The sequence below is a fragment of the Nanorana parkeri genome, unplaced genomic scaffold, assembly GCF_000935625.1.
Source record: "Nanorana parkeri isolate BGI_ZX_2015 unplaced genomic scaffold, ASM93562v1 scaffold66, whole genome shotgun sequence".
Taxonomy (NCBI): domain Eukaryota; kingdom Metazoa; phylum Chordata; class Amphibia; order Anura; family Dicroglossidae; genus Nanorana; species Nanorana parkeri.
Genome location: NW_017306334.1, coordinates 1,847,723 through 1,875,619, shown reverse-complemented (window position 1 = coordinate 1,875,619; position 27,897 = coordinate 1,847,723). Strand labels below are relative to the sequence as shown.

The following is a 27,897-nucleotide window of genomic DNA, read 5'->3' as shown; positions in this document are numbered from 1 at the left end:
ATAAAAGTTTCCTGCACTTTAAGGAAAAAAAGAATGCGTGTAAAAAATGATATAACCTGTCACTCTGCAAAGGGGGCTTTGAAGTGCTAGAATTAAATGTGATTTTTCTGCGTTCTTGCCCATATTTCCCTGCAAAGAGGAAATTGCTCTCTCTGACGTGAATTTGCACTAGATGCGTCAGTATGAACCTTGCTTTATAAGCCTATTCAATATCTCGTCAGTGTAGTAAGGTTTCATTTTGTAAGCTGGTCAGCAGGATTTACTGACCATCCTGAAGCTAAAACACATTCATTAATATTGGCTCTGAAATGAGCTCTCATTTTTCTGACAATATTAAACTGAAATCTGTTTTGTTGCTCATCGATTACTGAGCTTTACACATAACTGTTCATCTGTGTGCTAGTTACCTACTAATAGCCCTTGAGTATTCTTGGGTATATTTATTGATTGAATAGGTATAAGCATATTGGTATGTGTAAGTACAGTTTCTGTGATGTATAGCTACAGCTATGGTACAGTATCTCTAGCACAACAGATGAAGGAGTAACTTTAAGGAGTGTGTCAGGTGGCCTAAGCATAACTGCTGCCTCAGTTTATTTACCAGCTGTGTGCTCACATTACCTTCTGTATAGCTTAAACCTGAAGTCTTGACATTGACATATATCACTATACCATTTGATGCCCCTCAAAAATGTGCTACAAAGTGCTATTTAAAAATGAGAAGCGAAATCATCCTTTTTTTTGTTTTCTTAAATGCATAGTACTTGTGATATTTAGAGCATCAAGATCTTCAAGGCAGCCGTAAGCTGATGGACACAGGCACTAGCAATTAATTGAAGCAGGGGAGCCAAGACTGCTGCGGGGATCTCCTACACAAGGCAGCACCTATGTGCTGATGATAGTCTTGCCTTAAGAAAACTTGGAAGAACGCAGGTACCCATCATGCAGTGCACAATAAAGCTGAAGCTGTGACTGGTTCCTATAGCAGAGAAAGGCTTATGGCTAAAATAAAGATTTTTGTCGACATTCAGAGGAGAACCTGCAGTGGGAGACATAATTTGAGACAGGCCAGTTTGAGGACACAGAGTCCTCAATCTCTTTTTCTGCAGACTCTGTTCTAAATGAATGGAAAATGCAGAGGCTTCCCATTCATTTAGAAATTATTTACTATCAACCAGTTTCTGAATGGGGAGAAGCCTCTGTACAGATTGCTACTCCCCATTCAGAAACGCATGAATAAACAGGAAGTGATGTAAATGACTTCCAGTTCATTCATAACTGGGGACACCATGTGTCCCCAGTTATTTACAAACACTGGAGTAATCAGCTGATCGCTCCAGCGTTTGCTGTGCCGCTCGGCCATGCACAGAGGGGCGGCACAGCCTCCAACTTCTCCTGTGGATCCCCGCTGCTCTCCCCCCGGACGGGGGAGGGAGCGCGGTCACTCCAGGATGGCCGAGCATTGAGGAGGGAGAGAGACGCGGGCTGTCAGATCCTGGCCGAGCGGCTTTCTCTCTCCTCACCACTCGGCCATTCTAAAGTGACAGTTCCCTCCAGCCCGCCGGCTTCAGTGCCTTACTTCTCCTCGGATCCCCGATGCCTCTGCCATACAGGCAGGGCAGAGCAGCGGGGATTCAAAGGATTAGTTGCAGGCTGTGCCTCCCCACTTCTCCCTGCCGCTCTGAGCCCTGGCTACGCCCCCCTCCCCGGCACCAGTGCCCGAGGCACTAGCCTCAGTCACCTCGCCCCTAGCTACTGCCCTGATTGTGTGCCTGGAGTTCAGGATTTCTTTTTCTTCAACATTGCTTAGTTATCTCATCTTTGAGCCTCTGTGAGACATCTAATGATTAAAAGAAATTAATCTGTGCCAAACTATTTTTAAAAAAGATCCATAGAATAAGGCAGTGAAAGTAATTTATATGAAATACGAGTGTGCCCATTTTATCTTTGGCACTAGACCTTTTGACTGTTATTCTTCTTCACAGAGCTATTGCAAAGAGGACCTATTCAAATAAACTGGCATTCTACAAAGTCTAGAGATGTTCAAGATTGATAGAGGCATGAGTTTAATGCATTTACTCATCTAAACCATCTTTGCTTATGAAACTTATGCTATGGCCTGGTGACTTTTTTCAAGGATCCTGATGATGCCAAGCAGAGGAAGCTGCTGCTGTTGACTTGAAGGCAAAGTTCCATTCCTTGCAAGAGTAAAAATGTTACTTCCTTTTCTCTTTTCCCTTGAAGGATGATTACATTAAGAACTTAATCTCTGCTAGACAGAAGTAAATTAAGGACAGTGAGATGCCTAATAGATTAAATGAAACATATTCATTTTTAATAGAATGCAAAGAAGAAGAAAAAATATTTTGTTAATGATTTTGTCTTTCTAAGGAAGTTGGGTACACTAGTAAATGTATTTTACTGAAGGTTCGGTCATTTAAGGATAGCAGAAATGGAGTTAAAGCAAACCTTGCACAGCGCAGGACTGTTTTCTTACAAGATTTGGGGACCTCCGCATTCCAAGGTTCTCGCTGCAAGGCCTGTGAGATCACTTTTGCTAGGCACTGCAGGTGGTAGTTGGGATGTGGGATTAGTGTTTATGTATATGTGATATATTAGGGATGCATGTAGACTGCTTCCTGGCTAATCAGGAAGCTGGGCAGTGAGTCATTTCATGCCACCCGGCTTCCTTAATGGGATTTTCAGTATATTATCGTATCGTAGTATCATACATTAAAGTATAAAAGGTCTTTGTATTTTGGATGTACAAGTAAAGTGTTTTAGTTTCAGGCAACACCAATAGGCATAATAATGAACCACTGGTTCTAGCAAAAGCACGATAATACTTTCTGTTAAAATATTACTTGGACTTCCCAACTGCTGGGCCTGTGGTTAGTTATCAGACTACAAGGGTTCCAATGCTGCTCCACTCTTCAAAACTAGAAAAAAAAATGGCTTTATATATACCTAAACAATCCATCTTGAGTGAATGCAAATAACTTCCCTTTTCTAACTGTATGTAGCTGTTTGATGTCATATGTTATTTTATCACCTTGTTCTCCAGAAGTGTTTGTGAGCTGTTCACAGAAAGTATGCATTATTTTCAAAGTGAGAGAACACAAGTTTCTTTCTGCAGAGTCACACAGCTGTTCACTGGATACAGTGCTACTACTTGGGATCTGCCAGAAACCAAGGAAAATTTGCACTTGGCAGATGGAACCAACTTCCTCCACTGTCAACAGGCACACTGCGGCTCTGGATGCTGTTTTATTTTTGTGTGGGAGTTTATGCTGCTATTTGAAGAAGTGAGTGCACATAAATTCATGCCAGGAAAAAGGGAAAAAGTGATACTTCATTAAAGCTGATGCTAAGAAAAATGCTTAGAATATGTAAACATTTGGTTATAAAGGAGGTGAGTTGGCAGTCCTCTGGCTGATAGAAAACAATTTAAAATGGCTTTAAATACATGACTGTACAAAAGAGCAGGAAAAGCAGCCATGTTTAAGGACTAGCTACTGCGCACAAGTCTGTAGTTGCTGGAAGTATCACTGTATGCTATATCTGTGTACACTGAGATTTTTCAGGTGAGCATTCCATCATCTGAGTTATACAACATGGTGGTTTTCATATGGCAAGACGTAAAAGAAGAAACACCTAACTATTAACAAGAATTTTAATGTACTGACTTTCAGCATTGAATGTCCCTTCAAGGAGGGAGTTGAGCTCTAAATGGATTTCCCATGTTAAATAATAGGTGGATCTTTTACTTCAGCTTTCTCTATTGTACGACCTCTGTTACTAACAGTGTAACCTACATTCTACTTATGATTTCGGCTGCCTTGGTGGATCGAGATAAACTATTTAGATATAGACATATTTGTATGGATGAACAAAAGCATTCACTTATACCTGCAATATAGTGATACTTTATGTTGGTGTCCCAAGAAAGTAAGGAGGTGCCTCACTTCAAACACTTCAAGAAAATCTTAAAACACTCTTGACTGCTAATGGTTATTAGTGGTCAGTGCCCAGATGGATAGCTTTCCATAGATGTCAGTTGATGAGAATGTCCTGCTGGCTTTTGCTCATAATGATAAAAAGTAGCGGAAGAGAAGAAAGGGTCGGTTACAAACAGACATTGCCGTCTTTAGTGAGAACGGAATCATACATATGAACAGTACACCAAATTAAAGCGGACCATTACCCATATCTTTAAAATAACAACAAACACACCTTTAGAAATGTTTAGTAATGACATTCTACAAACACATACTTCTAGATAATTGCAGGCTTTGTATTCTTTGCATACCTAATTTCTCTTTTCTTCCCCAGTCTTCTGATAGTGGCCATGTTTATTAAGGGCAGATTACTAGCTCTCCTTTTATTTCCTGATTTCTGGCACATGTGACTAGGACATGTGACCATGCACATCATCTCAGGGGAGGAAAATGCCTTTCCCTGAGATCTCCTGAGATTACAGATGAGATTTCCCAGCAATGCTCTGCTGATGACAAGGCCATTCCAGTGTGCATTGATTTGGCAAACTGAAGCCATTTTGCCGTTTCAAAGCAGGAAGTGCATGTTGTGTAAGTGTTTTATAATCACAGCATTCTACACCTGACATGTCTATGTTATTATTAATCATGATACATAGAGGTATGCATTGGTAGAATTTGATTTTTGAGTGTAAAGGTCTGCATTAAGTGTAAATAGAAAGGGATTTAGCATCAGGTTACATGCTGTCTGTTCACTCTGTGCCTGGCTCTCTTGGTGTTCTTAGCACTTATATAACCAAATTGCAGTGCATAAAAGCCCATGAAGATCAAGCTGCTGGGAACATTTATTTATTCTCTATACACTAGTTTTACTGGCAATGACTGATTATATTAAGCTATTGAATCTCTGTAAAGTTTAAAATGAGATCTGTATTTGCAACATATTATAGGCATGTTCATTTTTATTGTAATAGTTAGATGTGTATGCAGTGTAGACCTCATATCCAACACAACTAATAACACAACAGCAGTATCTGAAGAAGACTTTCAAATCTGCTACATTTAGGTTAAAGTAGTATAAAACTCTCAAATGTTTTTTTCAATAATGAATTAAGGTCAAACAAATATTATACATTGCCTGGCAAACAGCTGGCTCCAACACTCTCAGCTTTGCTTACCTGTACATACTGTTGAGTACAAGACCACAATGGACAGAGCAGTCTCCAGTAGCTGTTCCTCTGCTAGCTTGGAGAAGGGAAGAAGGAGGAGTGTGGAGGGGGAGGGATAGTGAATTGTCTTGCTGTACATATATATTTGTGGAGACACACTCTGCATACTACCACACACAAGGGTGATTCCATAGGATCCTGCAAGGGAAAGAAGCCACCCTAAAACAGGATATCAGGGCCAGTGCTTAGGGGGACCAGCTGATTCAGCATTTGAAATAGATTTAAAATCTTTTTACTTTAATATCACTATATAGTAAAATATATTACATTTAAATGTAAGCAAATTGATAGAAAGAAAAGTTTTATCTTTTCAGTTTGCTTAGATCAAATTAAAAAGTTTGTACCATATACTCTGTTTCACGTTTTTATGAACAGACTTGAAGCCCAAACACTTTTTGATTTTTATACAATTCTATGTAAACAATAAGCGGTCATATTTTACCTATTCTTGTAAAGATTTGGGCAGTATTTGTAACTCGAGTGATCCGTGTGGATGATGTAAAATAGATATCCATTCTGAGCTACACCAGAGACAACTGAGCACATCAAATCATGTGCACAACCTAGAATATTTTTTCAGCAGTTTAGTTTTTGATGTATATGATTTATTTTGGCTGTGATGTGAAGGAGAATGAATCACTACCTAAAGGCAAGTACACGCTTTGGTATTATACCGTGATTAACCATGAAGAAAACTTAGGTGATCACAAACTTTTCTGCCTTTAAAGATCTCAGTAATTCCAGGAATGTTTCATCTTCAAGGTGGAGGGAGAACATGTAAGAGGATTCTGCTTCTGTCTGGCATGCCTTAAAATGTTTTATGTAAAGCTTTTAGCTGCGTAGTACTAACCCTGGACACAATAGATTGATGGAAATGGAACTTTTCTGAGTAGCCATGCATTTGTGAAGTCCTTTGGTACCTCTAGCACTTTTATACAGAACTCTTGAAATTTGGTTATGGATGAGTTCCAGAATTATGTGTTTAGGCTCTTTTTATGTATTGTACTGTTGCAATAACTGTGATATGTAGTTTGGCTGAAAAACAGTCTGTCACAGGAAGAATTTGTGTGTCCTGTCAGGTAGTCATGACTAGAATAATATTGACATCTAGAAGTCTTTAGACCCCATTCACACTGAGCTACATAAAAAAACAAAAAAACTATTTTTCAACTCTGACTTGAGCTGAGTGACTTTGAGAGACATTGAGCTACAGTGCACATATTATCGCGCTACGTAGCTCTACTTTTGGCATGGACTTCGTAGCTGCTACATTGGGCTGTATCCAATCAAAAGCGGTCTTGATGTGACTTAATTCCTGCTTATGTTCCTGCTTATATTTCTGTGCAAAAGTGACACTTCTGTAGCGTGACATCACATTACAATGTTGTGCAATGTCGCGCAAAATCGCTGGTAATGTGCGACATTGAGCTACACCATTGAAGTCTATTGGGCCAAATCGCACAAAATCCGCCGAAAAATAGGTCATGTTCAATCGACAAGCTTGAGCTACAAGCTACAGGCGACATTGACCTGTGAAATGTGAACATCTCCATTGAAATGCATTGGAAGAGCTACATTGAGCTCCATGTTTGAGCAATTTTTGAGCGCTACAAAACGCTCAGTGTGAATGGGTCTTACGCATCTTACATATGACTGTATTGTAACTGGTATAACCATTTTTTTATCTACAATAAGGATGGAAATCTGACGCCTTCCAGCTCTTGTAATGCTAGGAGTAACTGTATGTGCTTTCAGTCATCAGCTGTATATCTTGCTGCCTATTGGCAGTGTTATATTTTTTTCTACCTAGGGTTGCATTATGTTTATCATCACCTACTTCCATGTAAAATGGGGAAAGGCAGGCATCAGCATTGTGGTTATCGTTGTGCTACAAGTCTCACAAGCCCTGCTGAAGGCTGGCAGATAAAAATGCTTGGACTTTGTATTCCTTATCTGCTAGAGATTTGCAGGTTGTGCATTCCTGATATAGGGTAGAACCCATACATATTCTATCCCAAATTGCTGAATTCCATAATTTTCCCACAAAGTATGAACATAAGTAACTTGATTCCAAGGAAACCAGGTAATGGGCAAGGATGGTATTTGATGGCAGCGGTTATCCCAGTTGTATTACAGAACATATTAGTACTACATAATCAAAGCTGGTCACGTAGACAACAGTCAAAAACCAATGCCTAATGTTTTTAGGTCTAGATATAGACATATGTGCAACCTCTGTGTGCAATTATGGACCACAGATTACATATTAAAAGCAGGCCAAAACTGGCAAAACCTGATGATCATTTTGGTCATTTTCAGATTGCCTGCTTACTATTCATTCCACTCATTGTATGAGCATTTGTGAGCCTTTAATCATAATAATTGTACTAGTTTCTACTGGATGACACCTAGAAAGATAGATACAATACAGGGGCCTCTGTGAGGTGCATTGTAATGATACCTCAGACCTGCCTCTACGTTTATACACGTCTGATAGGTTTGCTATTAGGCAGGATAAAATCCTGGGTGGGATAAAATAAAGATGTTTTTAATATGTTCTGTTTTTGCTGCTGATCTTTAATCATTAACACAGTCAATGTGTTAAATACTATGGAGCTACATTAATTTAGTGATTTCAACTGTAACCTCTGAATTTGTTTTTTATTTTTTCTCTATCTGGATCTGTATGTAAAAACATGTGTCTCCTCGGCAACAGTACATTCTGTACTAGCAAGAGCTTTTGTTTCAGTTCTGCAATTAGCTTTGCCCTTTTAAATACTATGCAGGGAATTTATCAAAACTGGGGCATACAGAATCTGGAGCAGTTGCCCATGGCAACCAATTAATTTCTCTATTTAGTTCAGTTAAGATTTGAAAATGAAAGATAGAAGCCGATTGGTTGCAATGCACAGCTGCTCCAGATTTTGTCTGCTCCACTTTGATAAATTCCCCTCAACATATTTTACCAGTGTAACTGAAAGTGCTAGCATGGTGACTGAGACCAGAACCAGAATGTCTGTCAACTCCAGTTTTGGAAATTTCCAATGGGCTGTATAGCCCTGATGTTTACTATTGGCAGATTGGCTGCCAGACTGGAAGAGGACATGCTCAGCACAGGACCAACAGCTTGACTTGTATTATTTGGGCTTGTGTAAGAGTGGAAGGATAGTGAAAAGGAAGCAGTGAATGGACTTTGCAATAACATGAATATTCAGTTTTATAGGAGAACTATGGGGGTTAGGGCTTTTCCCCATACTTCTCCTTAGGGTAATGGGAGGACACAAACTAGCGTCCTCCCATCACCCTAAGCTCAGTATAAAGCTTGCGGTATACTGAGACGCTGAAGCGGATGCCGACAATTATGTCTGGATCCGCCCAGCTGCGTAAGTGACAGCTGGCTCTACCTATCTAGAGGCAGAGCCAGCTGTACCCTCCCCCGTCTGTTCCGCCAGTCGGCGCTGGAGGAGCTGGGAGGCGGGAATCCAGCCCCTTCCCTGTCAGGCAGAGAGCCGTGCTGTGACAGTCTCATTGTCACAGGTCGGCTAGAACTATGAGGTGAGTGAGAAGCACTCACCTCATAGTTCTCCTTTAAGTATTATAATTTCTTAGACTTTATATGAAAGAGTTACATTTCACCCTTCATTTAGCTTAACTTACTTTTTCTGAGCTTAACACTTTTAAGGTGCCCATACACCTGCCGATTATCGTACCATAATCGCGGGAAATCACGCGATCGTATGATAATCGGCAGGTGTATGGAATGCGCGCGACCGTTTCTACTGTACGGTCGCACGTCTTTTGTCTTGCGAGCAGGCTCGAAAACCCGCCGAGAATCGTATGATTGTCGGCGGGTTTGTGGCCTGCTCGTAAGACAAATGCACAGGCCGGGCTTGCGATGATCGCAAGTACTATCTGCCTGTCCAAGATGGGCAGATTGTATGTTTTTTTTTATTACCGTACAACCATCGATAGACAAAAGTCTTGCGATGGTTGTAAGGTGTATGGCCAGCTTTATACCAAGCACTGTATGGCCATGTGATGGAGCAGAGGAAATTCCTATGCTTCTGTGCTCCGTCTAGTGGCCATACAGTGCTGCAAATCTTGTTCGTGCAGCAAAGAGCTGTGCAAACACTTTATAAATTAGTGTGAGGTCAGGAAGCTGACATGCCAAAAGCTCAGACTTCAAGTAACCTCTAATTGCAACAGCATTTCCCATATTTCCTCCTGATTGTTTCCTTTTAAAGTAGATATCCATTAATCACTGTTTGTTTATGAGGTTCCATGCCACCAACAGTCACACATGTAGAAGAATTTACGCATTAGCTGTGTGTCATAGCTGTCAGTAAGGGTGATATAGACATAGCAAGTCTCCCACTCACAATCTTAAAGCAAAGTTAATAAAGTTGAAGTAAAGGAAATGTACCCCTAATCAATGTATCTTATCACCCACTTTTCTGATATCCAGCGCTAGGGGGGCACTTTTATAACAGCGAGTGTTTACTGCTTTCTGCTCTCCATTACGCTGTGCTGCACTATGCACACTGCCGCCCATCTCACAGTGTGCATTTGTAAAGCACATTGCTATGCTTTATACATATAATACAGTTAAGCGGTGTACCTGTTATCCCTCTTCCTCTAACCATAGATGCTGATCTAAAGGTTTAGTTGCTCCCATTGTCATTTCTACCGCAGAACAAATCTTATTGTAGTGTCACATAACAGCATCACGTTACCTACTTGAGCTGCTCCAATTGTCACTCTGCAGTGGCTGATTTTTTTTGACCTGATAATGGAGGATACTTTTATAGTACTTTTATAGTACTTTCACTTTCAAGTAGAAGTCTTTAGTGTACATTGGGGGAACTATCTACTAAACTAGGCCTTTGTTCTGGTACACTAAAAATTATTCTAACCTAGAGGTGACGTGGCGGAGCAGCTTCATAACTGAAGAACAAATTTTACTGTGTCTCAAATGTATAACTTGTGTACACGTGATTTTGTTAATGTGTTTATAGTGGTGGAAATTAACTACTTTCTAAATACTTGTCTCAACACACAAGTTACTTGTGGCGCTCATTTTAAATCCATGCTGGCAAGTGGAACATTTGATATGTTTTCAAAATGTCTGTCATTTCATTTTTCTGCCATTGCAGAATGATTTCTGGTTAGGAGCTTGTCTGCTACTCTGTTGCAGAAGTTCTATTTTGAGAGGCACGCCATTCCTCCCTGCACTTCTCAGTGTAATCTGACGATAGAGTGTTAATCTCTGCGTTTCAGTACATGCCAAAGTATACATGCTGATGTTTTTTAGTAGGTGTCACTAATTGACAAAATAACTGACACCATCCAGTTTGTATGACATATTAATATTCTGCAGATCTATGTAATAAACTTAGCGGCCAGAAAAATAGAAACCTTTTATAGGCCCTTGTAGTATGTGGCTATGTGGCTGCCTGTTGGCATCTTTGAGTCCCACTCACAGCTCTGCTCTCTGCATAGACTATGTACAGCACATTAATGATGTCGCCACTACTTTGTTTGCTAAGGTATAGGGTTCACATAAAGTGGATTTATATCCTTGTGTCTAAATTTATAAATTTATATCAACGTTTTTGCAACCTGATTTTAGCTTAACCAAACTGTGCCAATGTGTACCTTTTGTGCATAAACGTCTTTGCTGCCAAATTTGGCAGTGGTATCCTGCTCCTTCTACTGCTTCGCAATTTCAGTGTTTCCATGGCACTGCAGCATCTCCATGACAGGAGAAAAGGATCTAGGCATATGCAGTTTCTATAGATGACCTTTATGAAATGTCTCATTCCGAGATCTTTGCTCCTGGTATGGAGGTACCAGAGCCTCTGGATTACCAAGAGGTCAATGTCCTCAGGCAGGCAAGTAGAAGGATTGAAACCTAGAGGGGAAAAAGAGGCCACTTATCAATGAGTAATGAGGCATCCATGCTTCTTGGATTCCTCATAAAGAATAAAGCTGCTTGGGTAGCGTTAGGCACTAGGAGATTGACCCTCTTGATTTTTGGCATAGTGCTTCCAACATAGAGGGCAGCATCATAACTAAAGGCCACCTCTCACACTAGCACTAGGATCCACTGGACAGGACTCTATTGCTTTAGAGGAAAGCCGATTCTGCATGTACTTAACTAGGAAATAGTCAGGGGATATTGACATTCAGGGACTAAATGGAATAATGTGTGCTCTTCAGAAAACTTTTGAAAATGAAATGTAGGAATTTCTATTTGACAGGCATACTTATTTCCACTTCTGCACAGCTCTTAGGACAGCCACTTGGATAACCTTTCATGAATGGACCAGTCCTGTGGCAAAGCCCTACCTCCTTCCCAAAAAAGTCCATTCTTTTCATGTGCTCCAGCAGATGTACTGTACATAACACACAACTAAACAACTTCAACAGTGCCAAAGGAAAGTAGAAAGGCCTTATCATACATTGTCATACATGTGCTCTAAAGTGATTCTTGTAGTCTGTAGCAATTTGTAACTGATCACATATTAGTTTATAGCAGTTTGTGATTTATATGTTCGATTTATCAGATCAGAGCTGAAAAATATGCCAATGCAATATCTTGTAGCCCATAACAACTGATCAGAATCCTTGTCTCTGTTTTTAAGCCTGGACTTCAAGATTATTTCATTATAATATATATATATCTAGATATATCTAGATATATATAGATATATTCCTCTAATTATATCAATAATTCTAGTGTTCATTTTCATCTCTTAGAAAATATAGTCAGTCAGGGAAGTCTGCAGTGACTAGTGTATAATGTTTTGTACTTCAAAGGGCATTTGAGGTATTTTATAATGGATCTGGTGAATGTACATTTTGTTTTCAAGCACAGTGTGTGCTGGAATGAATTTACAGGGTGTTGCATAGCTTAGCACAAGATAGAGGTGTCCCTATTGCACAAAAGGAGTGCCACTGGGGTTATCTGTCAGACTGATGTCTGACTGCATGCGTGATCCTCACAGCTGGGAGGCAGCTCACATTCTGCATGGCTTCTTCCCATGATAGAGGGATTGGGCCATCGGTACAGTTTCATGAGTGGCTCCTAGGAGCTTTAAGTGACATAGGTACAAGTATCACATTGGTGCCATGTGCTTTTAAAACTTTGCTGTTTGATGTTGCTGTTGATTTTGGTTTTTAATTATAGCATAGACCTTGCAGTACTTCCAAGCAGCTATAAATAAATCACCCTTTAGTTTGCCTGCACTCATTTTAGATTAATTAAATGTCTTTAGATGAAATCCAATGCAAAACAGTGTGTTGCTTATAAAGGTATTTCCACCCAAAATTGATATCTCAGTCTTTGGTAGATGCTGAGGAGTTAAACCATCTAACAGTTTAAGGTTTTGGTGAAATCTATGTGTTTGAGTTCCTGAGTCTGCACACCCGCTGTTGCCATTTTTATTGGGTCCCGCTCCTGTTGGATTTTTTTAGTTACAAGCCAATTCAACCCTTAGTCTAAATCCGCAAAAACAAAATAAAAACAGGTGCATCAAAACAAAAGGTGTCCAATGTCTTACAGTTTGTTTTCTTTCTAAAGCAAACTTAACCTGAGTAGAAAGGCCAGTTCCCTGCCAGCAGCTCCTGAATAGGACTCTTGCTGTCTGTGGGGAAGCAATTGTCTTTTTGCAGGCATCTAATATACTAATATGCTAAACTTCTATACCTGGTTCTTCTAGCTTGATCACACGTAGGTTTTTTAAGAAGCTTTGAATTGTTGGTGATACTGCTATCTTGGCCAGTATCCTGGCTTCCTATTGGGATTGGAAGCTTACACAAGATAACTTCTGATGGTGGCACCTAGAGGAACATCAAACAATGTTAGATTTTGAGCCTACAATTAGTAATATGCTACTTTTTTTTAAACACTGTAGTAGAAAAGTGTGACTAGTTCTCATTAAATATAACATTAGACTTTCCTTTACTCTTATCCTAAATGACGAAGTTTCATTAAAAGGTCAATCCATGCAAAAGTATTTATTTCAACTAAACCTCTGAGCTGGTTCATGGCTCCTATCTTTTGGGGATTTGGGGGACTTTAGCTGTGGGATATCTCTGTCATAGTATCTTTCTATTTTTCTGTGTGCATTAGAATTTTGTGTGGTACTTCCTCCCTTGAAATGTTGCCACCCTTGTTGCATTCTCTATTATATACATTTGTATGGCAGCTGCAGTTGCTCAGACCTGTGTCTCAAGGGCAGCGTTCTGATCACTTTAATCCACAAGAAAGCCAAGAAACCATTCGGTAGTTTAAGTCACCAGAAACTTTTAAAATGTGAAATTGTTTTTGGTATAGTGGTGTTTTTAGCAAATGGAAGGGAATAGATGGGTTCAGATTTCTGTTTTTATACTTTCCAGAGTAAAGCATAATTTTTTCCACAGGGAGTAATATTTGTGGTAAAAAGTATCTTCCTTTTAAAGATGTCTATTTAAAAAAAAGAAATAAGATCTCTAACTCAAAAAGGAAAGGGATGACCTGTGAAAAAGTTGAAGGCATTTATTTCAGGAAAGAAGTTACTGTTTAAAAACATTGTGCTATATTTGGTAGCTATGGCTGGTTGTTTTAAGGTTCAGTCCAAGGATAACGTTTGATTGCTCAAATGTGGTGTATTTTGTACGCTTGTAAATATAGGTGGGTTACATGGCAGCTAATTATTCTTGGTATACAGGCAGTCCCCGGGTTACATACAAGATACGGACTGTAGGTTTGTACTTAAGTTGAATTTGTATGAAAGTCTGAACAGGCACATTTAAGTGTAACTCCAGCCAAAAAAACATTTTTAAGTTTTGGATAGCATCGGGAAGGGTCACGTTTGTTTTGCTGTCTGTTACTGTTGTTCAGAAGATTATAATATAATAAAAAAATGTTTTATTTAACTACCTGCTGTCCGGCCGTTATAATTAAACGGCCGGACAGCGGCTTCTTGAGGGCGGGTGGGCGTCTTTAGAGCGGCGAGCACGAGCGGGAAACCGGCTTTGAATGTAAACAGCCAGCGATGGCTGTTTACATACAAGCGTTCGGGCGTCTGTAGAGACGCCCGATAGCATGTAATATCCGGTCGGGTGTGCGGGCCCCCCCCGCCACTGCTGGCGATCCTGGGCTCCGCTGTTCCCGGTGTGAGCCCGTGACCAGCACAGCAGCTCTGCGGCCGGAGATCAAACGGAGCTCAGTACACGAGCTCCGTTTGATCTGCTCTTCTGAATGCAGGCAGTGATGTGAATTACATCACAGCCTGCATTCAGTGTCTCACTCCGGTACAGAACCCAGAGAGAAGCTAGTGAAGCAGGTCTCTGCTTCATCAGCTTCTCTGGGGGTCCCTGGTGACATTAGGAGTCTTAAGACCCCTGATGTCTCCATAAAGAGGACCTGTCACTGCAAATTGGCTATCACATGGGGAGCTTGCTTGCTCCCTATGCGATAGCAATAAAGTTCAGTGGAAAAAGAAAAGGTTTAAAAAAAATTGTTACAAAAAAAATTAAAAATCACATATCAAAGCAATAAAAAAATTAAAAAAAAAAAATTTAAGTCCCCCGCCCCCACACGCAAACATGCGTCAAGCCCGCCTACGTGCGAAAATGCCGATTACATCCATTGCGCCGCACATGTTACATATCGCCGCGAATGTCGGAATGAGAGCAATAATTCTGGGGTCATCAATCACTGATAACACTAAACTGATGAGCAGTAAAAGCTTTTAAAGCGTCGGCTATGGTCAATTTTGAGTGGTAGTTTTTTGCAATTTAACGGGTGCGCACAATTTTAGAGCTTGACATGTTTGGTGTCTTATCTACTCGACATGATCCCGTCTTTTATATTTTACCAAAATATTGGGTAATAATTGATGTTTTATAACATAACTTAGGGAGAACAGGTTTTTTTTTCCAAAATTTTAGTACTTTTTTTATTATACAGTAGAAAAAAAAAAAAACCTATAGTGGTGATTAAATACCACCAAAAGAAAGCTCTATCTGTCCCCAAAAAATTGTATACAATTCATTTCAGTACAGCGTTGCATGACGGAATAAATGTCAGTCAAAGTACCGCAGCGCTGAATACTGAAAAATGGCCTGGTCAGGAAGGGAGTATAAACACCCCGGTCAGCAAGTGGTTGAAATGACACACCAAAAAAAGTTTTTTTCTATTTTTAATTTTATTTTATAAACTTTTTTTGTTTGCATTTTAAATTTTTATTTATTTAACTTTTTCTTACTTTGAAAAAAAATTGTCTTTTTAATTTTATTTTGTTAAACTTTTTTTTCAATTTTTTTTTGTTTATTTTAATGATGGGAGCAATAGCCAGCCTGCTATTCAATATTTCAAATTGCAATAGCAGGCTTGCTATTGCATCTGCCTGCTGTCAATCAGCAGAGGAGGGGCCTGAAAGAGAAAGTTCTCTATCAGGTCCTCCCACGCTGATTGACAGCAGGCAGTGGGCGGGTGCAATAGCTAGCTTGCTATTGGCTATTGCATTTTGCAATAGCCAATAGCAGGCTGGGTATGGCTCGCACCCTGCAGATGCAGAGGAGGCAGGGGGGTAGGGCAGAGGAGCTGCGGCCAAACCGGGGGAGCGGAGGATCGGCCAGACCGGGGAAGAGGAGGCCAGCACAGCAGCGGAGGTACGGGGGGCAGCGGAGGAATGCAGCGGTCTGTGTCCCCGCTGCCTCCGCCAACACAGGCGAAGAGAGCAGCGGGGATTTGAAGGGACACACACCACTGCAGCAACAGTTCTCCTAAATGTACCGGCGGCTGCCAGTACATTTAGGAGAACTGTGGACCCCGGTTCGCAAGTCGGATGTCCGTAAGTCGGGGACTGCCTGTGCTGTATTTTCAGTTCTATATAAATATCCTCCTACTAGAATGTAAGCTCTCATGAGCAGGGCCCTCCTAACCCTATTGTACTGAAATTGTATTGTAACTGTCTCCCTCATTTTGTAAAGCACCACGCAAACTGTTGGCGCTATATAAATCCCGTATAATAATATGTCAGTGATTTTTTTTTTTATTATTAAAGAAAGAAAATAAAAAGGGCTAAAAACATAGGTAAAACACTATAATACTTTTACCTGCCACAGGATTTGTAATTCTGTTTAGCTAGTCTTCTGATTCACACACCTCTGCTTAACCCTGCACCTAAGAAAAAAACTTTAATGTTGCTACTCCAAGTTCCCAGCTTCCCAGCTTATTGGGCTGATCATTGGACATCTAATCTGCAGTGTTAAACAGAAAGGTGACAGAAAAAGCTCAAATATGTATTTTTGCATATGTGTATTCAGCAATTCATGTGGAGTTTTGCCTAAGACCTTCGGTGGTCTAAAATGTAAACACCCGTTCTGATAATTGTGGTATACAAGGCAGCCTTGTGCTTTCTAAGATATTTGATGACTGGGTGGGCGAACAGGATAATCTATTGTAAATATTGGTACAGTTTTTTATAAATGTATGTCGTATGCTACAACCATCATCAACTAGGTTTGTTGTATCTTCTCATGCAGCGCACTTTGGAGCAGTGCAACGTTTGCTCCAAACCAATCATGGAGAGGATTCTGAGAGCTACCGGAAAGGCCTATCACCCTCAGTGCTTTATCTGTGTAGTGTGCTTTCGCAGCCTGGATGGAATCCCTTTCACCGTGGATGCATCAGGCCATATTCACTGCATTGAGGATTTCCACAAGTAAGAGTTATTATTATTATTATATTGTTATTATTATTATATAGTATTTAGAACCAAAAGTCTGTGCAGCTCTATACAAAGTAAAGAGAGAAAGTATAGGTACAATACAATACAAGAGGGCTAGGAGAGCTGCTGTTCATGAGAGTTTTCAATCTTAAAGGGAACTGCAAGTCATACAAAAGGTAGAAACTGTGGAGATGAGAGATTTGAGAAAGTTAAATATCAGTTGTTAGATGGAGGTTTGATTGGCTTTGTATGATGTTAGTATTTTGAATTTAATTCTCTAGGTGTTCAGAATCCAGTGATGAGAGGGGGGGTTGCAGACACTAAGGCTGGGTTCCCACCTAGGCGGTTTTCCGCGCTTTCGTACACGCGGAAAACCGCTCAAGCAGGGAATTGCCATTATTTTCAATGTGTATGGTTCCCATCTGTGCGGTTTTCCGCGAGTACGAACGCGCGGGAAACCGCCCTACGCCCAAAGAAGTACATGTACTTCTTTGGGGCGTTTTGGTCGGGCGGTTCCATTGGGATACAGCCAAGTATCCCTCGGAAACGCGCGTTTGCTGCGCGTTTTTTACCGCAAACCGCGGTAAAAAAACACGCGGAAAACGCGCATATTCAATCCGCCCAGGTGGGAACCCAGCCTAAGCGGTTGGTAAGGCAAATGAGTCTGGCAGCAGCCTTTATGATGGACTGAAGGGAGGTTAGCCTTTGCAGAGTTAGGCCAAATAGGAGGCAGTTGCAATAGTCAAAAGATAACTAGTGTGTGAATTAGTAGCTTTAGTAGTGGTTACTTTGGTTAAGAAAGGGCATATTTTGAAAATGTTCCAGAGGTGGGGCTGAAAGAAGAGGTCAGAGTTCAGGATTATACCTAGCACCCAGGCATAAGGAGAGGGAAGAATAGTTGTGCTATTGAGCTCAATGGTAAAAGTCGGGGGAGGAAATTTCTAAAGCTCAGTTTAAAAAATATTAAGTTTCAGAAGTAGCGATGTCCACGCCAATATGTCAGTTAGTAAATTAGGGATGCGCAAGGAGACTGAAATTGTCATCTGAGGAGGGGAGAGATAGATTTGTGCCATCAAAATAGAGATTGTATTGGAAGCAATGCAAGATTATCGACTGACCAAGGGAAGAGATGTACATAAAGAATCAAAGGGATCCAAGAACAGAGCATTGTGGTCCCTATGGAAAGAAGGAGGTAGAGTTGAAGGTAACACTGAAGGAGCGCTTAGATAAGTAGTTGGAGAACCAGAGAAGAGCAAGAGTCTTTGGAGTACTGAATAGTGGCCGTTGGTCACAGTAAGTCATTAGCGAGTTTTAGGAGGGCAATTTCTGTGGAGTATTTTGGGTGAATGCTAGGCTATAAGGGATCGAGAAGGTTGTCATCAATGAGGTTGCAACGGAGACAGGTGAAGGAGTTTGGAAGTAAGCAAATTCATACTTTTACTGATTTTTAATATGTTTTCAGCCACAGTCAATACCCATGGTTTTCCCAACACTTTAGTTAGCTTTAAGTGCATGCATTCCTTCTTCTTCCCAAGCCCTTAACCACATTGCGAAGACTTCTGTAGTGTGACTGTAGTGCATCATGATATCACTGCTTACGTATATACATCTATACAGGCATAATGTTAATTAAAATTACACCACAGGATTTCTGAGATTGTTAGGGCACATTACACCCCTCAATTACTACAAGAAATCAATACTGACATCTGTAAGTTCGGATCTTGTTGGTTTGTCTTGTAGTTGTAGAAAAAAAGTAATTAGATGGCTGTGACATAAATGGCTTCAGACTGCTGCTGAAAACTATCTTCCCAAACTGACATCACAGAGAAGAAAAAAAGCTGTCTGTACACAAACCAGATCTATCCCTCATACTTGTGGTGCAATGACAAGGATGAATCCTAATGAGCAGGGCTGCTCAGTATGACTCCTCCATAGGATGCCTGTGAGGTTGCGTTTGTGCCAAAGTAATACATGCTCCCTGTACATCGAACTAGAATAGCAGAGCAGCTGCAGTTTGTCAGACCATAAAATCTACAAAATAGTAGTAGGAAATTAGGTTCTAAAATAGAAAAAAACTTTTGAAAGCATTCTGTTATCAGCGATGAAACAATAAATTGTTGATAGGCCCTCCTACCAAACACTTCTGTTCCCAGAAGAAATACTGAAACCTTGTTTGCCCAGTTTTTTTCTTGAGCAGAAACATTGTATTTTTAAAAAATTGCAATTTGTATGCTGCACAATATTTGTGCAACAATTTATCAAATAAAATATAAACTAAAATTATTATTTGTGGTACTAAATAAAAGAAGAAATTGTTTTAAATAAATACCAAATATGTGAAGCCTCAAAACTGCCTGCGCCTGCAAAACAGCGAAACAATAATGGTACCCAAAATTATCAGTTATGCAGCTCATCTATTTAGAGTTAACTGTACATGAGGGACCTAGAATTATTTCTGTTACTCTGGCGTGCATGATGATACCCAATATGTGTTGTGGAATGGTTTAGACAGACGCGCCCTACTCACATGTTTGTATGTGTGTGAATTGGTCGATGGGGGTGCGATTCATTTTTTTACCTTTTTATATTTAACATTTTTTTTACACTTTTTTTTCTTTCACTCAACTGTATTGCAATCACGAGGGGAATACCTAGCCCCTTATGTGATAGCATTTGGCAGATGACAGGTACTCTTTATGGTTTGGGAGTCTGGCACCTGTGAGTCATGAAAAATTGATCAGATGGATTATGCCCACTAACAGCACACAGCCACACCACAGTCAAGGAGGATTCTGATAATATTGTTGGGATCCACCCGGCCTGCCTTATTGACCGTTGACTCTGCTAGAGCCAGCTGCAACCACCCCCTCCCGTGTATGTAGCTCCAGCTAACACTAGAGGTGCACAGAGGGGAGAATCCCTGGGGAGGGGGGCAGTGTAGACTGGAAGCAGAGACTGATCTTAGTATTGGAGTGTATGTTTTACTCTCCCCATATGTCTCCTTTAACTACTAGCCTGGACATACCAGACAAAATGTTCAAGTGTTTAAAATATTCCAGTTTTGTAAAACTAATATTCATTTAGTTTAGTAAAACTAATATCCAATGAAACTTTAAAGCCAAACTCCAAGCATAATGTTTCTTTTTAGTGTTTGGATAGAGGGGGTAAGAGGTAAAATTGCTCTCAGGTATTTGTTGTTGTCTGTGACCCCACTGGGTGGAATTTACCTTCCCTTTTGCCGCTGTGACACCTGCACAATATATTAAAGAAAGGCACATATAGCAATAAAAATATTGTCAACTTCAAATGTGTTCTGTCTGTGTCCCCAATGGAGAGATTTTCTATCACTTCCTGTTCTGACATTGTCCATTCTTAGACAAAATATGCCGTATTTCCAGTAGAGAATAAAAATGTAACTTTGGTTAGTTATGGGTAATACTAGTCTATACTCCAAACTTACCAGGTTGTTATTGTCACTTATTATGTACAGCTAGAAGTATTTTCCCACAGAAAAATAATAGACTCGAAGAGGCGGTACCTGATCAAGTCTGGCCTAACCTGCTCCCTGATCACACAAAGCGCCTCCCAATTGGAATAAGTCACTCCCACCTCTTCAAGTGTATGCCAAGCTGACTGATTACTTTGTGAGACATAATGAAAAGGATGGGATTAGTAGCTAGTAAACGGCTGACTAGCTTGCCTAAGGGGTTGCCATGTTGGGTTATATTCGAGAGAGGTTTGGCATTGTTTGGGCTTTTTATAAATCAGTAAAAATACAGTAGAAAAGCATTGGCTACTATCAGTGGTGGAATATTGTATTTCAACGCTCAGGCTAATGTTTTGATATATACATAACTGTTAAACAATTAGAGAGACCAGCTGCTTCTGCTAGCTAAGCACTTGAGCATTTTTTTTTTTCACAGGCGTGCGTTCGGTTTCTTGGATAAGTGAAATACATCTTTATTTGTGGCCAGGGAAATGAAAACTTTTTCTTTTCTCCCTAATCCACTTAATCCCTGGGTGGCGTGTTTAAATCCTGGGTAGCACGATAAGAATTTCCTAAGACTGACTTTCTTGCTTTGATCTCTCTTTTATTTAAATGTCCTGAAGCCCTGTAGTCTCAGGGGATGTGTTTTGCGTGTGTTATTTTCTATTCTGCTGCCAGTAGAATATACAGATATTTTTGTATGGCTCACTAAGTCATGCAAGCTTTATTGGAGCGTAATTAACATCACGCTATGGCCTTAGAGTTATGGTAAAAAAGCTTTACCCACTATATCAGCGTAATCTGTACCTGTTCATATTTAATAGGATCCTTGTATTCAAAAGGCTTTCAGTCGGCAATAACTAGAATGTTTATTAAAGTAGAAATTAAGTCACTTGACTTCCTGTCCAATAGCCACACCAGGAAGTGAGAGAAAATCCTTCCAAAGAGAGAGGAATCCCTGGTAGTCAGCAGGGTCCCCAGAACTAGTGTCCCCATTGGAAGATTTCGCCTCTATTCCTGTTCTGGTGACAGCCAGAACAGGCCAGATATTCTTTCACCGTCAGTAATATTAGGCACCAGGAAAAGAATAGTGAGGGTGAATCTCCCTAATGGGGACACAGTAATAGCAACCTGGGAGGTGTTCTAATTCATCTCCACTCTATACAAAAAGTTTTGGCTTTAATTGTGCTTTAATACAATTAAGGAGCATGAGCCATCGCCTTCTACAAGAGGAGAATTGTGATCTCATGTTACTACTTCCTATTTGGTGACAGGGCATTGTGAGCCTACATGAGTGGTCATTTTGAGATCCAAACACTTGTTGCATGGCGTTATATACTCTCTATAACTTGTATCTGTGTCCTTCAAATGTTCTAGTTAACACCACTGTTCAAAGAGACATACTGGGAGGTTAATGGGCTTCTCAGCAAAGTGGCCATAGTGTGAGTGGGTGGCTACAAGATTGTGCCAGAGACATTAGATTGTGAACTCTTTTGGGTCAGGGACTGCTGCTACTATTTCTATGTAGTCTGTAAAGTGTTGTCTGATATGTTATGGCTATAACATAATAATGTCATCTGTTTTCTGCTTTGTCTGCAGGAAGTTTGCTCCAAGGTGTTCTGTATGTAGGGAACCAATAATGCCTGCTCCTGGCCAGGAGGAGACTGTTCGTATTGTAGCTCTGGACCGTGATTTCCATGTGCAGTGTTACCGCTGTGAGGTAGGTGCTCTAAGGTGAAAGCTACGTATGCTGGATATAACAAGTCACCAGTATGCTTGTAAACCTTGTGATGCATGTAAGGAGCCGTGCCTACATGCTGAATAGTTTTTCATGTAGACATACTGTATGTGTACTGCACCGGTTTATTCCACTTCACATTTGTCTTTTATTTGGTTATCCTTAAAGACACCTGCTGCCTCTAGCATACAGAAAGCCTAGTGTAAAAAAAAAAAAGTGGCAGTGCTAAGAAGATTTTCACAGTTTTTAATTCGATTTGTTTTATTGGTTTCACATGTACAATTAAATATGCGGTGATCCTGCCTGAAATTTAGTGAGCTTGTAACTTCCTGGAATACGCTGACAGCCTTGAGCCTGTACTGCACTGAAATCCCAGGGAGTCCTATCAGCCCGGACCAAGTTACCGCTGTAAACTACAGAACATCTTCCCCTCTGTTACAGGGTACACACTTCCTGTCCTAGAGTGACAATACTGCTCCTTTATAGATACACAGGGGTTCATTTACTAAAGGTAAATAGGCTGTTTACTTTCCAAGGGGATTTTTTTCTTAGCTTAGTGAATGAAGTGAACCTCTGCTCAACCACGTGCAAGCAAAAATACTCTTTCTTTATACGTTTCCTTGGACGTGTCGCCACATTCATTCAGCTAAGGAAACATTCCCTTGCAAAGTGAACAGCCTTATTTGCCTTTAGTAAATCAACCCCAGTATGTCTATAAACATTTATCTAGGGCTGTCACCCATGGACAGGAAGTGTGTTACTGGCAGGATCACCGGCTGAAAATAAATGCCGCCACCACATCTAAGGACTGGTAAGCTGCAATATATTCCAACTTTGTTTTTGGGTTTAGATGCACTTTAGGGTCAATAGTGTGATTTTCGCACAGATGCTGTGTTTACTGCATAATAATAATACTCCACTGAATGCTTTCACTTGTCGTTTGAATTAGCGATTTAACGTCATGTTTTTTACAGGACTGTGGAAGTCTTCTGTCTGAAGGAGAAAATCAAGGCTGCTACCCATTGGATGGACACATCCTCTGCAAGTCCTGCAACTCTTCACGTATCCAAGCTCTCACTGCCAAGTCCAGCACCGACCTGTGAATGAATAGCACCTCCTCTTAAATGTCAACAACATCCTCAACACTTTTCATTGCTCCTATCAAGCTATCCAATGTAACACACAAATATGGTGATTAAACAGCAGCTTGTGAAACTTTGGTAAAACATATAGAAACCAGAAATAGATATTCCGTTTTGAAAAAGACAGCTTTGAAGATCTTTACAAACCATGCCAAGTTATACATTTGGGAGTACCTGTAGAGCTGTATTGCTCTGAGATTGGCTGGCAGTGAGCAGTAAATAACGGCTCTGCATGCCGCATTCTTCACATATCCTGTGCCTGTATTAAGAGCACATCCACTGTTAAAGGGAGGGAGCGTTTTTCTCCATTAGCTCCACTGTTTCTTGCTTTCCTGTTTCTTTCTTTCTTCCTTTAGCTTTGCTTTTCTATATAACACATATTTTGGCTGGTGATGGTGTTTTCTGTTTGTTATTGGATATATTTACATATTCTTCATCAGTGGTACGTGGTAATAAATATGCAACTACAGACCTGCACCTATTCACAGCAAACATCAGTATGTCACATCACTTTGAGGTTTATTTTATGCAATGGACCTTGCTCTGTCATCCAGTGATGTACAGGGTAACACAGTGCCTTATAAATGACATAGTTAACATATCACTATGTGAGGTTGGGTGCCAGGCACAGTTTTAGTATATATTGGAGGAAGAAATTTGAATGATTGCAGCTGATGGAGTTAAAATAGGGTAAAAATGTGGTGCATTGCTGAGCCCAATGCTGTAGATGATTATTAGTATTTAACGTTTAGCTAGATGTTGCTACATGGTTGTAAGGGGCTTTAATCATTCTCTTGATCCCTGACCCCTTAGCCCCTTTGACTTCCTCTTATAGCCAAGAAGGAAGTTGAGCCTGCCTTTCAGCTGTAGGTTACAGGGACATGTTATTCAGTCATTCCTTCTGTCTCATTCCAGCAGGGACTTATGGAATCAATTCTGACATACTCTTAAAAGCAGACCATAAATAAACAAGTGTCTGCGGCCACTTTGCCTTATCAAACAACTGTGTTTTTTAGACTTGGGAGATTTATAGTTTATTGTAAGCTTCATGTAAGCTCCAGTAACAATGGATGATGGTTAGGTGAGCTGCATGTTTGTATCCTTATAAAGAGAAGTATAATATATATACTGTATATTTTTTTGTATTAGAACTTGCTTTAAAAGTTAGATTTTTCTATATTATACTTTATCATTCACAGGTTAGGTAGAGAAAAGTAGGGTATGCCAATATAACGGTTATGTCTTTCTAAAAAAAAAATTATGTGGTCAAGTGCAAATGTACAAGTGCCCATATAAAGAAGAATATTGACACATCTGAGAAAACAGGAGACTGCCATTGTTAATTATCTGAAAATGCTATTTGCCTAACTGTCAGGCAGATCTAATGTTTAACTCTTTTGACTGACTGGAGCAAGTATGCAGAGTTATGGCTTTTAATGGCTGGGAGGGCAATAAAATCAAAGATAGGCATTGCTGCAACTGCAGCTAGAATTTTCAGGAGCCCAGCAATGGCCACCACCATGTCTCTCCCCGTTCAAAGTAGAAAGCCTTGTGGAACTTGTTCCCGAAGTGGGGCAGTGTTTTGCCTGCTTAAGGTGCCGGGCAGCTACCCCAGATTAATCACAGGCATAACAACTGCTACACATTGAGAGCTGACCTTCCGGCGTCATCAACCAAAATACATTTTCAGAGCAAAAAAAAACGATTTAGCGTTTTGCTTTAAACCACATGCTCAATGCTAAGTTAAAAGGAGACTTCAACGATCCCCCATAACCCCATTGCCAAAAAACTGTATCCGCTGACCAGTTGTAAAAGGTGCCATACTACACTTAGGTTAATTTACACTATTTCAATTGATAGCACAACACTAAACTGTAATTGCACAATTAGACTTCTATATAGCCACAAGACCTCCTAATCTAGTTTGAATTTCTTTTCTTGTTAGGAGGGGGTCTGGAGGCTTGGTTCATTTCGGCACAAAGGCTGCACAAATACATTTGTGTTCAGCTGAAAAAAGAAAGCCATTTGTACAATAAACAATATTTAGAACAAACATTTGAATGCATCCGGTCTGTAACAGTCTAAACACTCTCTGGCGTATTCAGTAAACTAAATTCAAAGTGCCAAAGACATAAACAGCTAGAAATCGCATTGTACTGGTGTGACTTTCGTTATGTGACTTGTGATATCACAGGCTACTGCAGTTTTGTTCCATTTATAGAATAAACATACTTAACAAATGGACCAGTTAATATCAATCCAGTACACGTGGTTGCAAGTCATTTTGTAATATATACCAGTATATGAAGATGTGGAATACAGGTCCAAGTTCTTGGTCTCCACACTGAAAAAAATCATGTTCTCAGATTCTAACTGAAAATGACAAAAATAAAGTAAGCACTATTCTATTTACTACAAGGTAACATAACATTTAAGTAATGAACCGTATCGGTCATATAGCTGTGAGATGATACACGTATTATACAATTCAATAATGACAGGTTTGCATAGAAGTAGAAGGATTATTTCATTACTAAGCTTGAGTGATATCCCTCATGTTTTATGGTCCTCAGGAAGTGAATAACATTTCATACACTGTATCTTTAGTTCTTTGCTTTTTAAGTAACTGAATGTGCACCAGCAATGTGAAAATGTGGTACTATATAACTGCTACACTAAGAGCCATCATTTCTATGTATCAGCATTCTTTGAATCTCATGGTCAACTTTATATCACAGCAACACTGAACACTATACCACCATCCAGTATTACACTTCTGCAACATTTCTTTGTACCATACATTTGTATTTGACTGCTGAGAATTGCATGCAAACATTTTCTGATTTGTTTACGGCTGAGATACCGTGTTTCCCCGAAAATAAGACAGTGTCTTATTTTTTTTTTTGCACGAAATAAGACACTAGGTCTTATTTTCGGGGGATGTCTTACCTGGCTGCAGCTGTGCTCTGCCGTCCAGGGAGCCACAAACAGGTGGGCGGGCATGCGTGCGGCCGGGGGGGCGTGTCTGGCAGGGGGGCGGGAGGGAGCTGCCTCTCCGCTCGGAACTAAGGAGACGAGGGGGCGGGCATGCGTGCTGCTGGAGGGGGGGCGTGTCGGGTAGGGGGCGGGAGGGAGCTGCCTCTCCGCTCTGATGTCGTCATCCAGAGAGCAACAGCGTGCGGGTAGGTGGACGGGCGAGGGGGCGGGAGGGAGCTGCGGCCGGTCTTCACAGCTACCCCGGAAGTAAGATCTAGCGCTATCTTCGGGGATGTCTGTAATATAAGACCTACCCCGAACTAGGTCTTATATTACAGACATCCCCGAAGATAGCGCTAGGTCTTATTTTCGGAAGATGTCTTACTTTCGGGGAAACACGGTAGTACCTGGTGCACTATTAATAAGGTTGTAGGTGTGCAGCTGGATCTTTTGCATACTTCTGGTGTGCATAGGAAATTAGAGATGACCTACGATCACCCAAAGTGTGAAGGTTACAGGCCTGCTTATATTGAAGAACCCTAAAATTTAGCTCTGGAAAGTTCCACTATTTACACTTGCATTTCAGTCCAGTAGGTACTTTACATCAGTAGTAGTTGGTAGTGTTAAACAGTTCTCATCAATCATTTAGGAAGTATATTCGCTGTCAGAAACTATGAATAATGAAGATATATCTTGCTCTAAATTTTGGTTATAATAATTTGCTAAAATAAACATTGTTGTAACATTACACTATGTTCCTTTGATCAGTAGTGACCTATGTTTGTGTTCTGGCTGTTGGGTTCACTGCCATTACATGAATACTAGTATCTGGGAGTTCCCCATGTTGTGAAATGAAGATATTCTATCATCAGGTCAGGCAGCACTAGAATAGATGATGAACGCCTCGTGTGTTCTGTTTACACATGAACTGGTAAATAGCATAATTTTAATATTTGCCTAAGTACAAGTCATGGGATAACTTGCTTGCCAAGTAACCTGTCCAGTGTACACTTTGATACAAGCTGGGTATCACAGAAAATCTAAACAATTGCTGATCACAGTTGCACAAGTATGCAGCGGTCGAATAAACGGTTCCTATTGCTTCAGTATAATCCATAACTTCTATGTTGGTGCCAAACTTCCAGATCAGTAAGGTTTGGCCATATACACCCAAGTTTGGGTTGGGTTGGGTGACATGATAGATATTTTGCAATCTGTAGCTTATATTTCATTTCCATATCTATTTAATATACATACAACTGCCATGCTGTGCAGCCAATAGGATGCAGCTTTCTTTGTCCCTTGTCTGTTCATTGGACTACCAATCAGCAGTGTATTGATACTGATTAGTTTCCAGTGCATATGCAGGTGACATAGCAAGCTAAATGAAGGGTCATATGTCTGGCTATGTCATGTGGCAGTGGTGTGTGAATCACAAGGGTGGCTGGACAATATTACAAGTACTTTGCCAAGTGAAACAATTCACATATATGTATTTCAACTGTCTGTTTGTCTGCTGGTCTATTTTATGTATTGACACAGGCCATTGAAAGGCCTCAGTTCTATGTGGCAACAGATTCAAACCCGAGAATCACACTTTGTCTATC

The 27,897-nt window shown here is 40.4% G+C and overlaps 1 protein-coding gene across 1 annotated transcript in view; it reads left to right on the top strand.

The window, feature by feature from the left end:
* LPP (LIM domain containing preferred translocation partner in lipoma) overlaps positions 1–24,612 on the top strand; it is a 228,165-nt gene extending 203,553 nt beyond the window's left edge. Inside the window, exons 8-10 of the mRNA XM_018576414.1 lie at positions 16,760–16,938; positions 22,034–22,154; positions 23,147–24,612. Of these exons, the coding sequence (XP_018431916.1) occupies positions 16,760–16,938; positions 22,034–22,154; positions 23,147–23,275 (429 nt within the window). The 3' untranslated portion in view covers positions 23,276–24,612. The remainder of the gene's footprint in view (positions 1–16,759; positions 16,939–22,033; positions 22,155–23,146) is intronic.
* The last annotated feature ends 3,285 nt before the right edge of the window (positions 24,613–27,897 follow it).